General features: G+C 40.0%; 1 protein-coding gene across 1 annotated transcript in view; it reads left to right on the top strand.

The window, feature by feature from the left end:
* Positions 1–17444, top strand: part of uvrag (UV radiation resistance associated gene) — a 59126-nt gene that overhangs the window by 24938 nt on the left and 16744 nt on the right. The window contains exon 13 of the mRNA XM_053846797.1: positions 8308–8383. Coding sequence (XP_053702772.1) covers positions 8308–8383 — 76 coding nt within the window. The remainder of the gene's footprint in view (positions 1–8307; positions 8384–17444) is intronic.

The raw sequence follows: 17444 nt of genomic DNA, 5'->3' as shown, positions 1-17444 counted from the left end.
TAGTTTGTTAAAAGTTCAAATTGTGTTGCTGTTCTTAGCACTATACATTTTTAACTCCTAAACTCAAAGCTATGTGCAGGTATATCCCCATAAGTGAGTCGTAGCCACAAACATCCTCCTCAGTTACAGTATCTTCATTGCCCATATTTTCAGTTTCTACAATGAATTCAGTCACTTATAATCAAATCTGTATGTCAATAAATAATCTCATGATCTTCTATTATCATGTATTATGGAATATATATCGACAATAAAATCAAACTATTATGTCAATACAGAAAAGAGAAATAAGAAGTCATCGGGTTCTTGCTGACTCGGGCAAATTCAATCCATGTCACGCATAAAAACACTGATATAGCTCAGCAATTTTAGAGACCTGACAATATAGGACAGCACATGGATACCTCCCCTGTATGTGATCATCTCATGACAGCAGCTGCGGAGACTCACAAGGATGTTGAACCTCCCAGCACTCATCGTTTTGAGAAGTCACACCATTATGCCGAAACTAAAAATAAACTCATCTGCTGTTTGGCATGAAGATACACAACATGACCGTGGGTGTTTCTGATTGAGGGCAAGTGCTCTAACAAGGCTTCACCCCCCTTCACATGTTTATGACCCCTGAGGCCCCGACAGGCGGCACATACACACGGCAAAATGATGTGTGAGAAGATGGAAAGCAACCAGCCAGACCCTCAAAGTGTACAAAAACGCTTGGATTAAAGTGTCGGAATGAGGCAGCCAATGGGGATAAGTGAGGTGGCATGGGATTGGTTTGGTTGGATAAGCATGCAGACGGTCAATTATGACGGGCTGCACATCGAACCCTGATGTTAATTTAGGCGCTTGTTGCACTCGTGGGCCTCTGTTCAACAGTAATTGTCCTGACCTGGTTTTCTCCCATGTAAACACTTTCGCCCTGTGATGAATCTCCACACTGTTTTCAGATGACTTCACATACCACATCTTTTAGGTGAAGCTGAATGTCTTCAGTGTGTTGCTCAACTGCTGCACCTCTGTGGCTTTTTTTTTTGCATTTCGACTGTTGACCTGGTCTAAAAAACTTGCACTTCGAGTCAGATTTTATATCACTCTAATGCTTTTTTTCATTGCTCTTCTTTAGCTTTCACATACTACAGAGTCAGATTTTTATTTTGTTTTAATCAATGCACTGAAGGAGGACGAGTGTTTGGCTCATCATCCTATCAGAGATGTTTGTCGAACAACATGTTGCAGCCACATTTTGCCCCGTGGAGTTCCGAGCGCACAGTGGTTCCTTTGGGGAGAACCAGAAAGATGTGAACCAGATGTTCCCTGTTTGATTGAGAGCAGAGCCCAGTCATTAAAAATCTAAAGCTATACAACCTCTTCCTTCTATTATCTTTTATTTCTGATCCCTACTCTGCGTGTAGATCACGATAATAACAATTCTATTAACAAGCAATCGGAATAGCTCAAGGTCGGAAGAGTATTCAGACAGCAGCTCTTAGAAAATTGTCTGCTACTGCAGCTGGTACCAAACGTTAATGTGAGAGGATGCCAGCCATCTTGAATTAACGGAACCTGTGAGTGCTAAAGAAAAGAGTATTGTTTCACAGATGCAACAGCTTAAACCACATCCATGTGGACAGAGGAGATGGAAACACACTTCTGTATTTTAAATCTACCATTCCAGCCTTGTGTCCAAGTCGATGATAATTTAGGATACTGACTTCAGCTTTCCTTACTTTCAAAACATATGATCTCATAACATGTCACTCTATTATCCAACAAAAACCTTTTTTTTAAGTTGTTTAACTGCAATTTTAAGGCTTTTTTTTAATGCAGAGGAGTAGTGTTTCTTGGTTCTATCCAAGAATCATTATTCAGGCTGTGTTTTTTTCACTGTGCAATACTGTCTAAATGAATATTTATGAGCTTTTCTCTTAAAAGTGGATCAAACAATATTTTAAACCACACAAAAGACATTGGACTGACAAGATTTATGTTCTCACTGTTGTTGCTTGTAGGCTTTACAACAAATCAGTCTTCTGACTTTTGAGTCACAGTGTGCCAATGCAGTATTTTAGAGCGTCAAGTAGCATGTGGTTACTCATTCGAACACGTTTCAGCCATTAAAGAGAATTGTTTTAACTACAAAATGTATTCACTAATATGTATCTTTTTTTTGTTGTTATGCCTAGTCAAATTCATTGAGTTGGCAATAAAGACTTTTTATTCAGCCATTTCTTTCAATTGTGCAGGAAAACACAAGCTGACAATTAAACACTGCACTACGGGCCAAAAATAATCATGAAAAAAGGCGTTGACAATACACTCAGTTATTCATTCCGGTTCAACTGCTTATTCCCTGAGGGTGGTCGCAGGGTTGGTGGAGGCTGTCCCAGATGCATTGGGGCAGATGCAGGGTACACCCCGATCAGGTCGCCACTGGCCGATCACGGTGCACTCGCATACAAACTACCATTCACATGCACAAGTCACACCTACAGACTACTTGAGGGCCAGGGAGCTAGGACCAGGGCTTCGTGATGACAAATGTCTGTGCAGCTTTTTGGATGAAGATATTGGTGAGAAAGCATAAGACGGTGGTAGGACTCAAGTGGTGTCAAATATAATGGCACTCTTTCTCTTACAACGCAGACTTTTAAGAGTGTATTTTACCTAAACACCAACCCCTCATTTTTTCTGAACCCTTAAACTTTTAACTGGCATCGCTGTGTCCGCTGTGTTTCAAAACTGATACAAATATGTTTTACTCGCCACATATCTGAATATGCCTCAGCCTTCCACTTAGATTTCACAGTAACAAGTGAATCTCAAATCTCTTTGTTGGGTAGACCACAGTAACTCATATTTGTCACTAGAGAAACTGGATACTAAGCGTCGAGTAACGAAGGATGTATTGGAGCGTCGCCTTGGGAGCTTGAACTCTTAAATCATATTGTACATAACAGGGTCTAATTTATGCCTGTGCGTCAACTATGGAGGTTTTCGCAGACTAAGCAGATGTTTGCTTAACTTTTTTGTGGATTGGCTTCAAATCACTCAAAGTCGCTGATGGCAATAGTATGTTTATAATAGTTATGAAAAGCAAAGAGTCACCTCTGGCTTGACAAGTAAGCTGCCCTTCATCTTGAGGTCCTGCTGTTTGTGTGGCTTATTTAAGCAGCCTTTGTCCATTCTTCATTGAAAGGATAACTAGAAGCACATGTGCTAAATGCTTTTCTGAAAGAAGTTGAATTAAAGGATGGATCACTTCCAGAGCGAGAATATGAAGTAACTCTCAGATTGTGTCACATTCTTAAAGTGGCATACCTATGAGGGGATGATCATCTTTGACTCTGAGAGTGTAGTATACCAGCGCCTCCACCGGGGGCTGACGTCATGGTCTCTGCTGTGTTTTGGCTTGTGTTGTTGAGTTTAATTTCTGGGTCTGATTTTTATTTTCTGTCTCTGCTCGGGATCAGAACAATAGGAGGAAACAAAAGCAAAGAAAGTCAAAATGAGTGTAAGGGCCTTGGGAGTCAAGGTCAGCAGACCTCTGGATATTTTTAAAAGCTCGGATGAAAACTGAGTGTGACAGACCAAGCAACCGCCGCATCACTCAGGAGACACGTTTACAGCAAAGACAGAGATGGTGAAACGGTTATGCAGAGGTCCTAAGTGCAGAGGTGGTCATTAAAATAGCTGACAGATGCTCAGTGTAATCATTTCTCAGATATTGAAAATTACAGCTTACTGTGATTTATAGGGTAGCTGCTGCTGGTAAGGTCACGACAGTCGCAAGGCAGGTCGTTTTTTTACAGGCTGATTTATTGTCTCAATTGAATGTGAACGTAGAAGTCGTTTAAACATTGAAAATCCGAGCTGTGGCCATGACTTTACTCAGGACTGTTGTTTTGGAAGTCTGTAGCATTAACCCGTACATATGGAGACATCAGCCAGTGTATACGTTGATGCGGGTCAGCTGTTCACCCGCGTGTTTAACTTTTATGAACCACAGTGAAGGTGTGACCAAGGGAGTAGCCCATGGGCTGAAAAAATAAATAATCAAAAATAAGGTAAAGAAACAAAAAAGGTGAATAAAAGGTTATGATACATTGCTATATAGAGAGAGATAATGTAAGTTCAGCAACACATAGTAATATTTGTTAACAAGAGCCATAATTTTAAGGGAGAAAATCTGATAATACAGTACAATATTAATTGAAAACAAGTTGTGAGATCAGTCCAGTTAGACTTTCAGTTAAATTTCAGAGTCCAACAAGGGATTTAATCAACAAAACAGAAAGAAAACCTGTTGCATATCCAAATATTTATGTATTAAATATCGATGTTACAGACAATATCACACAATCAACTTTGTGATATTTCAGCAAAAATGTTCAGTTCTGAACAGGTTCTGTTCAAATGTTCAATTCAGTTTCCCAATATTTGATCATGTCAATATTTTCTTACACATCATAAAAAAAGTATTTGAGGTGGTTAAGGACTTGTCCATATTTTATATTCTGATGTGTTAAAGATACTCTCTTTTTGAGTATAGTCAAGGTCTATGCATTCATAAGGTGAGTCAGACTATTCCCAGCTAAACATCAGTCGTATATCTGTACATCAGGCTGCAGTCTCCCTGCTGTGGGATCACATTAAGCGAAAAAAAGTGCAGGTCAAGCATCTCTTTGAGATTGATGATTGAAGTAGTGCCGGATAGGAACGCCAATAAACTTCCCTCTTTTTTGTGTCATTAATCCAGCTTGGGTAAGTAGCAGTTTCCACTCATAAATGCTAAGGTTCTTCCATCATTCCAGGCAAAACCATTCACAATTTTCCATGAAAGTTAAAGTTGTTGGGCATATTTCGGCTCGACTAAACACTTTAAATGAAACTTAAAATGGGTGAGTCTCAATTGTCAGTGCACCCCTTGATAAAATGTAATAGAAACATGTTTCTAAAAAAGTTGGTAGGTGGTCTGTAAATGTATGACTTCCCCAGCCATTCTACGTTGACTTTGTTTGTGCCATTGACGTGAACATGTGATGGAGTGGCTATTGCGTCTGGTCCAGTGCTGGCATATACGCTTCTACAGAAGCATTAACCAGAACTGCTAAAATAAATATGACTTTATTTTTCCTTCACTTGCATCAAGCAATGAGAGTAGCCGCAGTGCACTTGCTAGTGTGAGGAGGTGAAGCTCTTCCTCAGAAATGACACATGATCACGCTTCATGTTTCTGGGTTCCATCTGCTTATAGGTTAGTCTATATCGTTTGAGCCTGTTTATTGTGTAGCCTCTCTTGTGATGGACAGGCCTTGCGCTGATATTGGACTGTGTATTCCACCCGGACTGCTCCTCCAGGATATCCTGTGTAGTGAACAGATCTTCTTGACTTTATGTTGCTGCTTCTGGTTGAGTGATTAAAAATGGCTGTGCGCTTCCGCTCCCTCTCTGTCTTGCACATGAACGGGCTATTTTATTCTCTTAACTGAAGTGAAAATGTCAAGATGATGTTCTATGACCTAGCGGTTTTACTTCCAGGGTGGCTTTTACCTCGCCATTAATTTATGTCACCGTCTTGGCGTTATTTAGAAAAATGAATGCATCCAAGTGGAAGTGTCTGCCTTGGTTTAGCTATGTGAATGTCAACTTAATCGAATGCCTCTCTGTGTTCCTCCCCCTGCCCCTCAATCCTCACACTTCCTTTCTTGGTCCTCCCTGCTGCTGTGTAATAATATATTGACTTTACTGGACATCCTCAGGAGGAATTCCTGGTGTTTGGTGAACCAGAGTCTCTCCAGTGTGATTTCAGGCAGAGTGCTCAGCAGCCATTAATCACTTGGCTGCGTCGGAGCCGGAGTGATTTTCTATTTGTGTATGGTTTAGAAGTGGACAAGTTTTCCTTTTCAAGCCTGGATGACACTGATAGAAGTAGCGCAGTTAAAGAGAGTCTGCCTTGTTGTTTTTCCTCTGTGTGGTTCCTGAGTGTAATGATAATGACCTGTTGTGTTATCTGCATAATGAGGTCCCACAAGTGGTTGAAAATGCACGGCCCACAGCGTAAAACATCTCCAATTTTGCTTGCTGACATTCACAGCAGCCTCATGATTAAATACCTTCTGTGGCTACATGTGTTCCGGCTGCACAGCTCTCAGCAATATATGTGATTTCACTGCCAGTTTCTGTCTGACTTTCTTTTAAATCTGCTCCAAACTTGCACTATATGGACGAATTCCAAAGTAAAGAAAATTCTAGACAAAAAAAAAGCTTTTCCAGACACTGTGTTTTTGCAATATATTTCTCTATGTGTTAATCAAAATACCAGTGGGACTTAAAAATGAATCGTTTGTGCTTGAATGGTTAATGTGCTGTTACTATGATCCCAGATAACATCACAGTCGAGTGAAGGAGCAGAACTGTACTGCTCAACTTTCTGGCTGCCTCAGGCACCTGTAGGTCACAGTGGGAGGGGCCAAGGGCACATATCTGCTCTCACCAGGATTAACAAAAGACGACGACCAGGTCCCGAGGGGGCGCACAGGAAGAAGGCATGCACTACCTCACTACTGTGTGCACACATGCAAAACGCACTTACTGAAGCAAGCCGTACAGAAAGAGAGCGATTACAAAAGTGGATTGTGTGGAACTGGAACTCACCGGTGGAATATTTTCACCAACAAAATAAGAAATCAGATCCACACATTATACCAGGTTTGCACTTGGTCGACTTTAACGTAAATAAAATACAATTTGCAGCCCACACTTCTATATCGCCCGATGAGACTTTAAGAAGAGTTGGCTTCAGACTTCTGCACTTGCACATTAGCATAAGAGGCAGACAATCCCTGAAGGTCACCGCAGACTGTGTCTGCTGCAAGAAGCCAACTAGATAAAAATCTGAAAGTGGAGCCCTTCTCTTTTAGTGTTGTATGTCGCAATACATCCTCATGCTCTAAATGACCAAATGTGTAACTAAATTCAGTTGCATGCTCATTTGTCACCAAGGGCACAGTACAATGTGGTGTACTTGCACACTTGCATAAGAAATTGCCTTAATCACGAATAAGTTATTTGCGGTCATCACATTTCAATATTTGACACCAGAGTTTACAATTTTAAGTGGAATCTGTACTTGTAAGCTTTTCCAGCACCTGGAATTGGTGCTCTGAAAAAAATGTTTCCTGTGGAAGACTGTTGGTACCTGATAAATCTGTTACTTGGATCACTTATTCTTCTTATTTTTGCCTGTAATTAATTCTTATCTTAAAGTCCCAACCCTAGTTTTTACCTGTTTTGCTGAAAGGTGCCCTAGAATCAGCACTGGAAACCTACTCCTGGACTAGTTTCACTGCATCCCCATTTTTAAGTTATGTGGCACGAGCATGCATTTGTTGTTGGAGTTGTGATCAACTATTTTGCAATATGTGTATCTGGTAGTGTCTTAAAGGTAATAATGTTATTAAAAGATCAATAAGAACAGTGTGAAATGTAATAAAATACTCTTGGATCTGAACCTTTATGAGGGGAGCTAGCAGTTAAATTCTGAACGCCTATTTTGATGAACAATTCTTCAATATGTTGCTCCTACTTTCATCTGAGTTTTACAAGTTTTGAGACTTCCTGATCATGTCATCACCTAAGAATAATATTTTCAGTCAGCTTTTCACTCAGTGCCCCTCAGTGTGTCTGCTTCTGCTTAAATTTATTAGATTTTCCTCTACAATCCAAATAATACGATTGGACAGCGTTTGGGGTGAAAAATGTATGAGAATGGAAGTATGTGATGCAAATATAGACTCAGATCAATTCTTGTTAATACAAGAAACGGTTCACTGCAAATCTTTTATAAAAGTTTTATAAATTATAAATACACTGCATTTAATCTTATTGCAGTCCAAATATTACAGCGAATTTTACAGTCCAGCCTCAGATTACTGCCTGGCACCGTACTGAATTTCGCACAATCGCCTTTGTTCTTCAGAAGCAGCGGACAGACAGACTGTTTGGACGCCTCCGCTTCTGTTTGATATTTCAGTTTAGCACAGAGGTGGTGTCAGTGGGCAGGCATGATAGGCCTTGATCTAGCTTCTCCAGCATTGGTGACATCTGTGAACACAGCCAGCTACCAAAACAGGAAGAATCTTCAGCCGCTTTAACCCTTCAAAGTAAAAGAACTCTCTAAAAAACCTTGTTTATTTTCAACATTCTTGCTCATACTTTCACAGAGACTATGCTTAAGAATCAATGCTTATAAGACCAAACGCAGTCAGTCCCGACTAATGCCAAATTTCTTTTTTCCTCTCACAGATTTCCTTTATACCCCAGAGGAGAGCGGTTTCATTTTGAATATGGCGTCTACTTGCTCAACAAGAACATCGCCCAGGTAAAACACATTCTAAGATTTTTCTACGTGCTTTACTAACTCTTGTGTGTGCAACCAAAGCTATTTAATAAGCCACTGCCTTGACATGCGAGGATGTCTCGGCACAATCTAGAAGCAATCCGTTTGGGATGCATTGCTTCTGCCGTGTTGCCTTTGGTTACGTTCTTGCTCTAAATTCTTCTGAAAGGATGTAACGGCGGCCATAATATATTTACTGGCAGCTAATCAAGCACTGCTTAACACCTACACCCGAGGGGAGGATTGAACTTCTCACTTATCTGTGTTCACTGAAGTGCTCCAAATGTGCTGACCTAGGTAACTCCTGTTCACCCCTGGATCTTTTGCACACACTTTTTTACTTCAATATTGCATTCCATTCCATTCTTTTTATGATTTGTCTTGCCATCTAGCGGTTGAATAAAATACCTTTGTACTAAATGAGGTTTAAAATCCATCCATTAATTGGAGTGCAAATCGCATTCCTCACTCGAGCAGAAGGTCACATTTGGGTTTGGATATACAACCGGGTTATGACCAGGGTTTTATTGAACCACAGGAACTGTCAATAATGGGTTCACAAACATGCGTTTGATTGCTCACATGTGCTCACAAGAATGTACCCCTTTGACTCGCCTTCAACTGACCCGAACTCCCCCCCGCTGGCCATATTGCACTAAACCCAAGCAAAGAATGTTATAAAAATATTAATGATCCAGAATGTAGCAATTGTTTTAAATGAAATTCCTGTGTGATCTATATGCACGGTTTTCGCCGCTGGCATGATGTGAGCTGTGGTGGATACTGAATTGGTTATGCAATTCTGATTTGGTCCAGACCACGATCCAAGAGGAATAGCTATTCTAAATAGCTTCATAAATATTCAAGTGGTTTGATTGAAGTTTTTTTGACGGATTAAAATTGCATTGGCAGCTTGGCTTAAGAGGCAGGGTCATGTGATGATAGTGATAGGGAGATGCTGTCATCATCAAAGCAGGGTTTCGAAATGCTGCTTCTGTCCACGATTATTAAAACCATCCATCATCCAATAGATCTGAACACCAAACTTTTATAAGCTTAAGCTTAAGGAGCAAAATGTGCACCTTAAAATAATACCCAGTGTGTTAAGATTCAAAACTTTTGCCAGCATCTAAAAACTGTTACCTGTCTCTTCAAAGCGAACTAGTTCAACAAACTTGAATAATGAGGTCCAGGCTGTAAGAGACAGCAGGGTGTTTTCACCAGTGTCCACACAACCTATGGGTAATTTAAATGAGCCATATTAAGCCAGATGTGACCGCCAGCTGCGGTGCAGGTGGTTACATCAGAGGAGATTAATCCGTGCAATGAAAGCTACATTGAGTCAAGTTTGGCCATGTGCCGGGTCAAAGGTGATCTGGCAAGGTCCAAGTTTTTCTTTGTTATAAGTCTAACTGAAGCGGACATAAATAATATTTATATACTAGAGAAATGTTGGAACGTGTCATTGTTTATAAAATATACGCCAATGACCCGTGAGAGAGAATAAAAATACATGAAAATATTCTTCTCTGCGAGTATATTTTTATGTTGCCCTTACATATAACAGTATTCAATATCTAGTTTCAACAGATTTAATATGACGTCCTTTTGTTAAATACCAATATTATTTCAATAAGTATGAAAAAGTATCTTAAAAGCAGCCCATTCCATCAGAAAAGTGTCTTACTGTCAGGGAATCAGTCAGTAAGAGTTACAAAACCTGATGCATCTCTGAAGCATACATTAACCAAAAAATGTGTATTTTAATCAATTTGTCATAAACATTCTGTTTGTCCACCCTGCAGCTGCATGTTGAATGATTCATACTTGGATTGGGGATTTTTGTCTCCCTCCTACACAATGATTTATACGTTCATAATGTGCAAGACATCTTTTTCTTATTTCTGTGTTTTAACTGAGGAAAGCGAGAGACTGGTTTTGACACAGTCTGGTGGAGCATCAGTGTTGGGCTGTATGAAACTTTAGCTCTCATTCTGGGCAGTGTTATGCATCCCATGTGTGCTTCCACATCCTCGTGAAGGATGAGTTATCAGGTTGACTTCAAACATTTAAACAATCTTACATGCATAGTCCGGCTCCATATGAGAGCAATAATAGATGGTTGTTTCAAAACACATGAAATGCTAAACATTTCACAGTCAATATATTCAAACCCGCCATGAAAAGGAACCTTCCTGTGCAGTGTTTGGTCGAATTCTACACACCGCATTAAAGTGTTTACTCCTGCGAGTCATCCACTTCTTGGATTTTGCAGCGCACATGCAATATGGGAATTCAAGACAACTGCTCTCTGGTGTAGCCGAATTGTTCCAAATAAATCTTCAAGTCTTCCCCCTCGGAAAAATTACGATTTCATACTGTTTTTGGAAAAAGACAGACTCATATACATATTTCATTCACCAAGAAAGAAGCTCTCTTTTTCCTGAATAAGTTTTAAGCCACTTATTTGCAAGCTTTTGTCGCACCACTGAATAACTAGTTTTTTTCTGCTCCACCTCAACTTTCTTTCACTTATTTTTCAGCAAACTCCCCTGAAGTTTTACCCATAGCGTTTAGTCAAGCCCTGATGCTCTGATTTCTACATTGGCTGTTAAAGTTTATGCTCAAGGAGGCGTGGCGCCTTCTTACTCTGTCTTACATCAAGGTCTGTGATGTGAACCAGAGGTCTGGTTCTTCACAGCCGACCTGTCGATTGCTGATTGGCCGCTTCGTTGAGTGACTGGAGTCTGGGTGGGAGACATTAGTCGTTCATCTCTTATTAAATTGCCCCGTGTAGCTTCGTTTGAAAGTGATACCCGGGAAGCTGGCAAAGGATCAGGGGCACAGTAGGTCGACTCTGCTTTGAAGTGGCAAGGAGAAGTTTGTTTTTATTAGCTCTCAAGTCACGAGGCTAAAGGAAGGGATGGAGAGGCTGCTCAGAACATCATAGCTGTCAGATGGCTACATAGCTCTGTGTTCCTTCATTGGTTTGAAGAGGAGTTTTTTTTGTGCAGTGTTAGTGTGGGGAATTAAAATCTGTTAACTTTTTTTAAGGCATTTTTGTTCCATATTTTTTTCTTCCCAGCAATAACTGTCTCAGCATTATGTTTAGCTGGTGTTCAAATGGTCATCAGGAAGGGATTGATATTCAGAAATAAAAGTCAGTTTTGGACTATATCATTCTCTGGTCACACTTTAGATGAAGGAAATGTATCTCCCTAAATATACTACTGAATCATTTGTATATTCACAGTATCGATTGTTAAGACTGACTAGGTTTTACTTTGGAATAGTCACCGAAAGTTCACACTAAACGGCATCACAATTACCATGTATTAAGCTTATATTAGCAAGTAATTAATTCTTTAATAGTTAATAAGTGCCCCCCGATCTAAAGTGTTACCGAGTCTCTCTGCTGAGAAGTGACTTCATATGTTTAAGTCCGAGGAAGTCGAAGGAAGACTGTCTGCTTTTTGTTTCAGTGGCATGTGGTCCTCTCCGATTTCCTGTTGATCTACCTGTTTTGTTGTGCATGTGGCTCTTATTAAATGACGGAAGCGCCCCCAAATCTCTGTTTTCAGAGGTAGGGGCTGCTACAATTAGTTCTCAGTCACTAAGCACTGTGTATCATATTTTGTAGGCCTCAGGCACAGGAAACAAAGTAACAGGAATTAAAACAGCAAATCTGTTGCGGCCCAAATAGGTCAGCTTTGAGTTCACCTTTATTTCTGAGGGAAGTCGCCCACAGTCTCCCCACCACGTCTCAGGGCAATTTCACACCATGATGTGCAGGCAGATTGCCATCCTAGTGGTCTGGAGCGTACGTCATAGGGCCTGCTGCCATTTAGAGTGGCCACTGTGGCTCAATAAAACACGGTCAGGACTTATGGGAGCCCACTGTGTTTAGTGGTTCATGGAGGTGGGAGCAAACGGAACAGAAGCTGGTTCGGGATGCTTTCTGGAAAACACCATTCAAAGTTAAACAAGGGATTTAAAAAAGTATTTTATTTCAAGAAAAAAAAAAAGTATTTAATTGGATTGGTTTACTTTTAAATATTTATCTATATTTATCAAGTACTTTTAAAATATTTTTTGTTTGTTGTTTTCATTGACCCTTTTTAAATGAGTCCTGGTCATATTTTGTCATGGTATTTGGATAATGTAAAATAAGAAAAAAATATATCTAAAACCTTTCCTTACGTCATTTTCAAACTTTGAAAAAACTTTGAAAAAAAAAAGCCGTCCCTTTAACAGCCAATAAGCTCAGCCAAAAAGCTGTTGAACAAACTTGCCACGGTCCCTTTGCGGCCATCTGCTCATTACAATTTGTGTCGATAAAAACCATATGATCCCAGAAGAGCGAATCATGTGCAGTTTCTCTGCACCTCAGACAAAACTGTCAGGGCAGCGTTGATGAAGACATTTTCACTTTTCCCATTAACCCCTTTTTTATTCCCTATCTTTTAGTCTGCATGTAAGTGGTCCAGAAAATACTATTTCCTTGTTGAAGTCAAACAAACACTGGATCATGTTAGTATGTGAACTCAGTTTTTCCACAGTTGACATTCCACTGAGCAGTTGTGTGTTTATTCTGTGCGAGTGTGTGAATCAGAAACAGGGAACGAGTGGAAGTCAGTCCTTTTGTGAAAAGAGCCATCACCTAGGCTTTATTGCGCCATCGTACATTACTGAGGTTCATTTACATTGGCAGATGTTTTATAAACTAGCTAGCTTCATGCAATTACGTTTTAGCACGTGTACATTTTTTTCACAAATGGCTGTGAAGCAATTGTTCTAAACGTGAATCTGAGGAAATGGGACAATGTTGTTCATCAGTGGTACGAGACACTGTCGATTGAACTGACTCAGACCAGCAAAACGTGGCTCAAATTAAACTATTCTGTTGTCGCCCAGCTGCTTACGGTAAGTAGATGAGTTGTGAGAGCAACACTGTTTTTTTTCACGTCATTGGACCTATCAGGACTATACAGAGTAAAAGGAAAGATGTTTTTATCAACAGTCACTGCTGGTCTGCTGGTTTTGTTAGTTGTGTTTTTACTCGTGTGATGGCTTGTGGTTCATGACTCACTTCGCTTTGTTCCAAAATACATTTCACCCTCCTCTCAAAAACCGATTGTAACTCCTCTTAAACTCCACTCACTGTTCAGAAGACATAATGCAGCCCACTGTATGCTGTTTGTTTGCCTGAACCATCGACCACGGCTCCTCAGACATGGCCACCAACTCTAAGATCACCAAGGCCTGGAAGTAATCACAACGTTACATTTACCGACTGACATTCCGTGTCTTTATCTTTCTGAAATACTAACATGCGTTTCTGATTTTGGAGGTACTGTTTTGACAAACTTTTCAATGGGATTCCTGGTGCCAAGTCCACATAGTAGCCCCCCTTTTCGTCACTGTAACACTTAACAGAGAAAGTAGATGGATTGTGAAGATAAGTTGTATCGAATAAGTGAGCTTACTTCATCTGTGGAGTTTGCCTACAGAATGCTGTTGGCTTCCGAATCCTCCACGAAGTATTAGGGGAGATGGCAGCCCGATTGAATCCTCACTTCCCTCCATTGGTACTGTACAAAAAGAACATTTTACTGTAAGTTAAATAGATGTTTAACTATGCTCATGGTAATATTATCTCTGTGTTTTTTGGGTGCCTTCATCACCAGCATGCCCATCCATCATGACCTGCTTCTGGTCTGCATCTCTTAAGTGTATCTAGATCAAAACAACAATAGCATGTAAATCATTATTAGCAATCGATCCGTTTCACAAACTCAGAGCTCAGGAGACCAGGAGAAAGAGAACATTCCCTTATTGTTGGTCATGAACTACACATACTGCAGTGAACTCTACGGTCTTTAAGAGAAACCTTTTTCCCCACGCCTATAGTTGTTTGAATACTCTCTTTGATGCTACCCGTTAACCAAAACAGGCCCTCAATAAGTACATTTTTTTGTGGCTTCAACTTGTTCTCCAAGTTTTTTTCTGAGTTCCTTTTAGTAACAAGAAAGTCTGTATTTTTCAGAACTATTTAGTAGTTTTGTTAATGACCACTCTGAATTGGTGGTTTCTGCTGTGACAAAACCATGGCCGGTGTTTTATATTTTTCAATATCTATTTCCACTTGGGAGTGAAATTCATGAGCTGTCTTGGTCTACTTCCACTGTTTTTTTTGTATGCAGCGAAACCTGCGGCCCACTCCTTTCACGCCTGAACTCCGGAGTTTAATTGGCATTCCTTCGGGGAGCCACTTATTATTTTATGAAACACTCAAATTTGTGTGATAAATGTGAGTTTCCACGTTTAGTGGTTTGCGTTTCACAGCAAAAATAATGACAGAGGGGCTGCCCCCACTCACCACAAGTAAATGGTCAGTCAGCAAGTCTTGTGTGAGCGCACTCTGAATGTTGTAAAATAGCCATTGCTTTTCATGTAAATTGTTAAGCATCGATCATGGCTACTCATTTAATATGGTATTATTGAAACTGCATATAGACTTCTCAGCTCCAACAACAATTTTATCGCCCTCTCTTTGTACACGAGTTCAACACTGAATGTGCATCTCTTTCTCACCACCATTGCACCGATTCATCACGCTTTATCTGGTCAGAAAAAATGTGCCTCAAAAACGTTCTCAGATGATTCACCATCAGGTGGTGTTAATGTGTTTTTTCAGGTCAGTCCAATCGTGCGTGAGCTGTTACCAAAGCAGATGTTACAGAGAAAAAAAAGAGATAGACCGTTTGGCCCCTTGAAAGTCATTGATGTAATGTGTTTAAATGCTTAATATAATAATAAACGTTCGGGTCTTTAAACCATGAGCCAGTGGTACTTCTTCCTGCTTTGATCGTGTTAAACATCTCATCTTTAATTCAAGTGATCACAGATGAGCACATCCTCTTCACTCGGTTCGAGGCAATTAAACACTGGATTTTTCAAACTGTTTAGAAAGTGCATTGTCTGGTCTGCTACATCATTTGCTTGATAGCACCTCTGCTTTTTCCAGCCGGTAAGAAGTCGCCGCCAATATCTGCTTGTTCAGAGTTTGCCCCTTTGTTTTTTTTCTTTTTTTCTTTTTTTTACTTTTTACTAAAGTTCCTTCACCCCCATCTTTCAATTATTCATAAAGACCTTCAATGGCAATGTCCAAAAATGTTAACCAAACTTAGAGCTGGTGACAGAACAAAGGAAAGTGCTCCGGAGATAAAGGGAAAGGGAAACTCCGCCAGACAGTCGACGGCATTCTAAGTATATTTGCTTCCTTGCGTATGGACTCATTTGATCATAGCTATGTCGTTGTTCGTTAAAACGTCTGCACTGAAGTTCAACCTGTATCTTTTCGTAAAGTGGGGTGACATTAGACCAAAGCACACAAACAAAGGAATCACTTGGTGCGGGCCAACCTTCACTCTGGGGCCCAACATGTCAGAGGAATCCAGGGGGCAGAGACCAAGTATATTTTATGTCAGCGAGTTTAGAAAAACGTGTTATTCTTGCTAATTCATCAAACCGTGTGTGTTGTCGTACGGATGTTTGGGGGTAGAGGTATTCAATCATGAGCGTCGGCCATTGCGTGGCTCAATAACATTAAACAGCTCTGTGAATAAAACAATGCTGTCCCCATCTGGTCACTATTTAAAAATTTCTGCCTTCCTGCCATTCCGTCAGATTCCACTGCTGCTCCTGGTGCCATGTGGGTTTCATTACGGCCTCTTAACTCGGCAGCTTTTCATCGAGATTAGCACTGACTCTTTTCAGTGGCCCTGATCCAACAACACACACACACACACACTCACACACAAATCTAGATTCTTTTCTTCTTTAGTTAATTTCGTTAAACTTCACTGTACGTTTCAGTATTCAACAACAAGAGAGTCTCACCTCATTAAGAAGGTGTTTGTATGTCACCCTCGATGTGGGTCTCCATTACTCAGTTTGGACGACTGAATATGGGGGGGGGGAGTGTCGCCACTGTCATGCTATCATCACTACCGTCAAGCCACAGCTTTCTTTTTATAAATGAAGCGCCAACGATGAGCTTGAGACTCTTGTCAAGGTGGCTGCATAAAGGCTTCACTGTTAAGTGGATTAGTGTCTCACAAGAGAGGATATTCAATAAACGTTGGAAATTTAAGCTATTTATATTCTATATAATTTCTATAATTCTATATAATGTTGATATCCAATGGCTCAATAAAAAAAAAAAAAAATCTTCACTTTCAGTAGCAAAAAATCATCCCAACAATCAATGTCATTGCAACTGAAATATAAATGATCATCATGTGTTGAACATGACTAGGTGTCTATTGTATTCCAGACTTCAGTGATTCATATTCAGCTAGATGTTAACTTCACGGAATTTTGATGTTTTCATATCATGGATGGCGTCTGCAGTTTTTTCACTGAATATTGAAGATATTTTTGTATTAAAAAACATACAAACACACTCTCTCACGTGCAAAAATATATTGACAAATGTTATTGTTAATTGTATATATATATATATATATATATATATATATATATATATATAAAATTAAAAGTTTTTTAAACTCCTATGTTACTCATGTTGTTACTCCCCTAAAATGACGCCAAACGTCTCTCTGTAAGTGGACAAATGACTGCCACCTCTGTTGTCATAACCATGGGAACACATGAAACATGCGCCAGCCAAGGCTTTGACCTTTACTTTTTCGGACCAATTAGGATGCTTTTCACTAACTGTGCCTCAGCGAAGTTCAGTAGACACCCAACTACAAACATAAACACAAGTGCTCATACTGTAATTATATTATGTCAGCATGTGTGTTTGGAGGCTCAACCTCACAACCGTCACAACATTGTAGGCGAGACTCGGGAGGAAGGGATATAACTTTGACCCTGGTATATAATCAAGTGCGTTCGCATTCCTCTCCCGGCAGCTGCATGTTTTAAGATGTTTTCTGTTCTAATAACTGTTATAGTTGTGGTGCTAAGTATGAATGGACTGCAGCACGGTGGTCTGCTCTATTTTTAAGTCTGT

The sequence above is a fragment of the Synchiropus splendidus genome, chromosome 17, assembly GCF_027744825.2.
Source record: "Synchiropus splendidus isolate RoL2022-P1 chromosome 17, RoL_Sspl_1.0, whole genome shotgun sequence".
In the NCBI taxonomy this organism is placed as follows: domain Eukaryota; kingdom Metazoa; phylum Chordata; class Actinopteri; order Syngnathiformes; family Callionymidae; genus Synchiropus; species Synchiropus splendidus.
The sequence above is the reverse complement of the archived record's forward strand: the minus strand, read 5'-3'. Positions and strand labels throughout refer to the sequence as shown.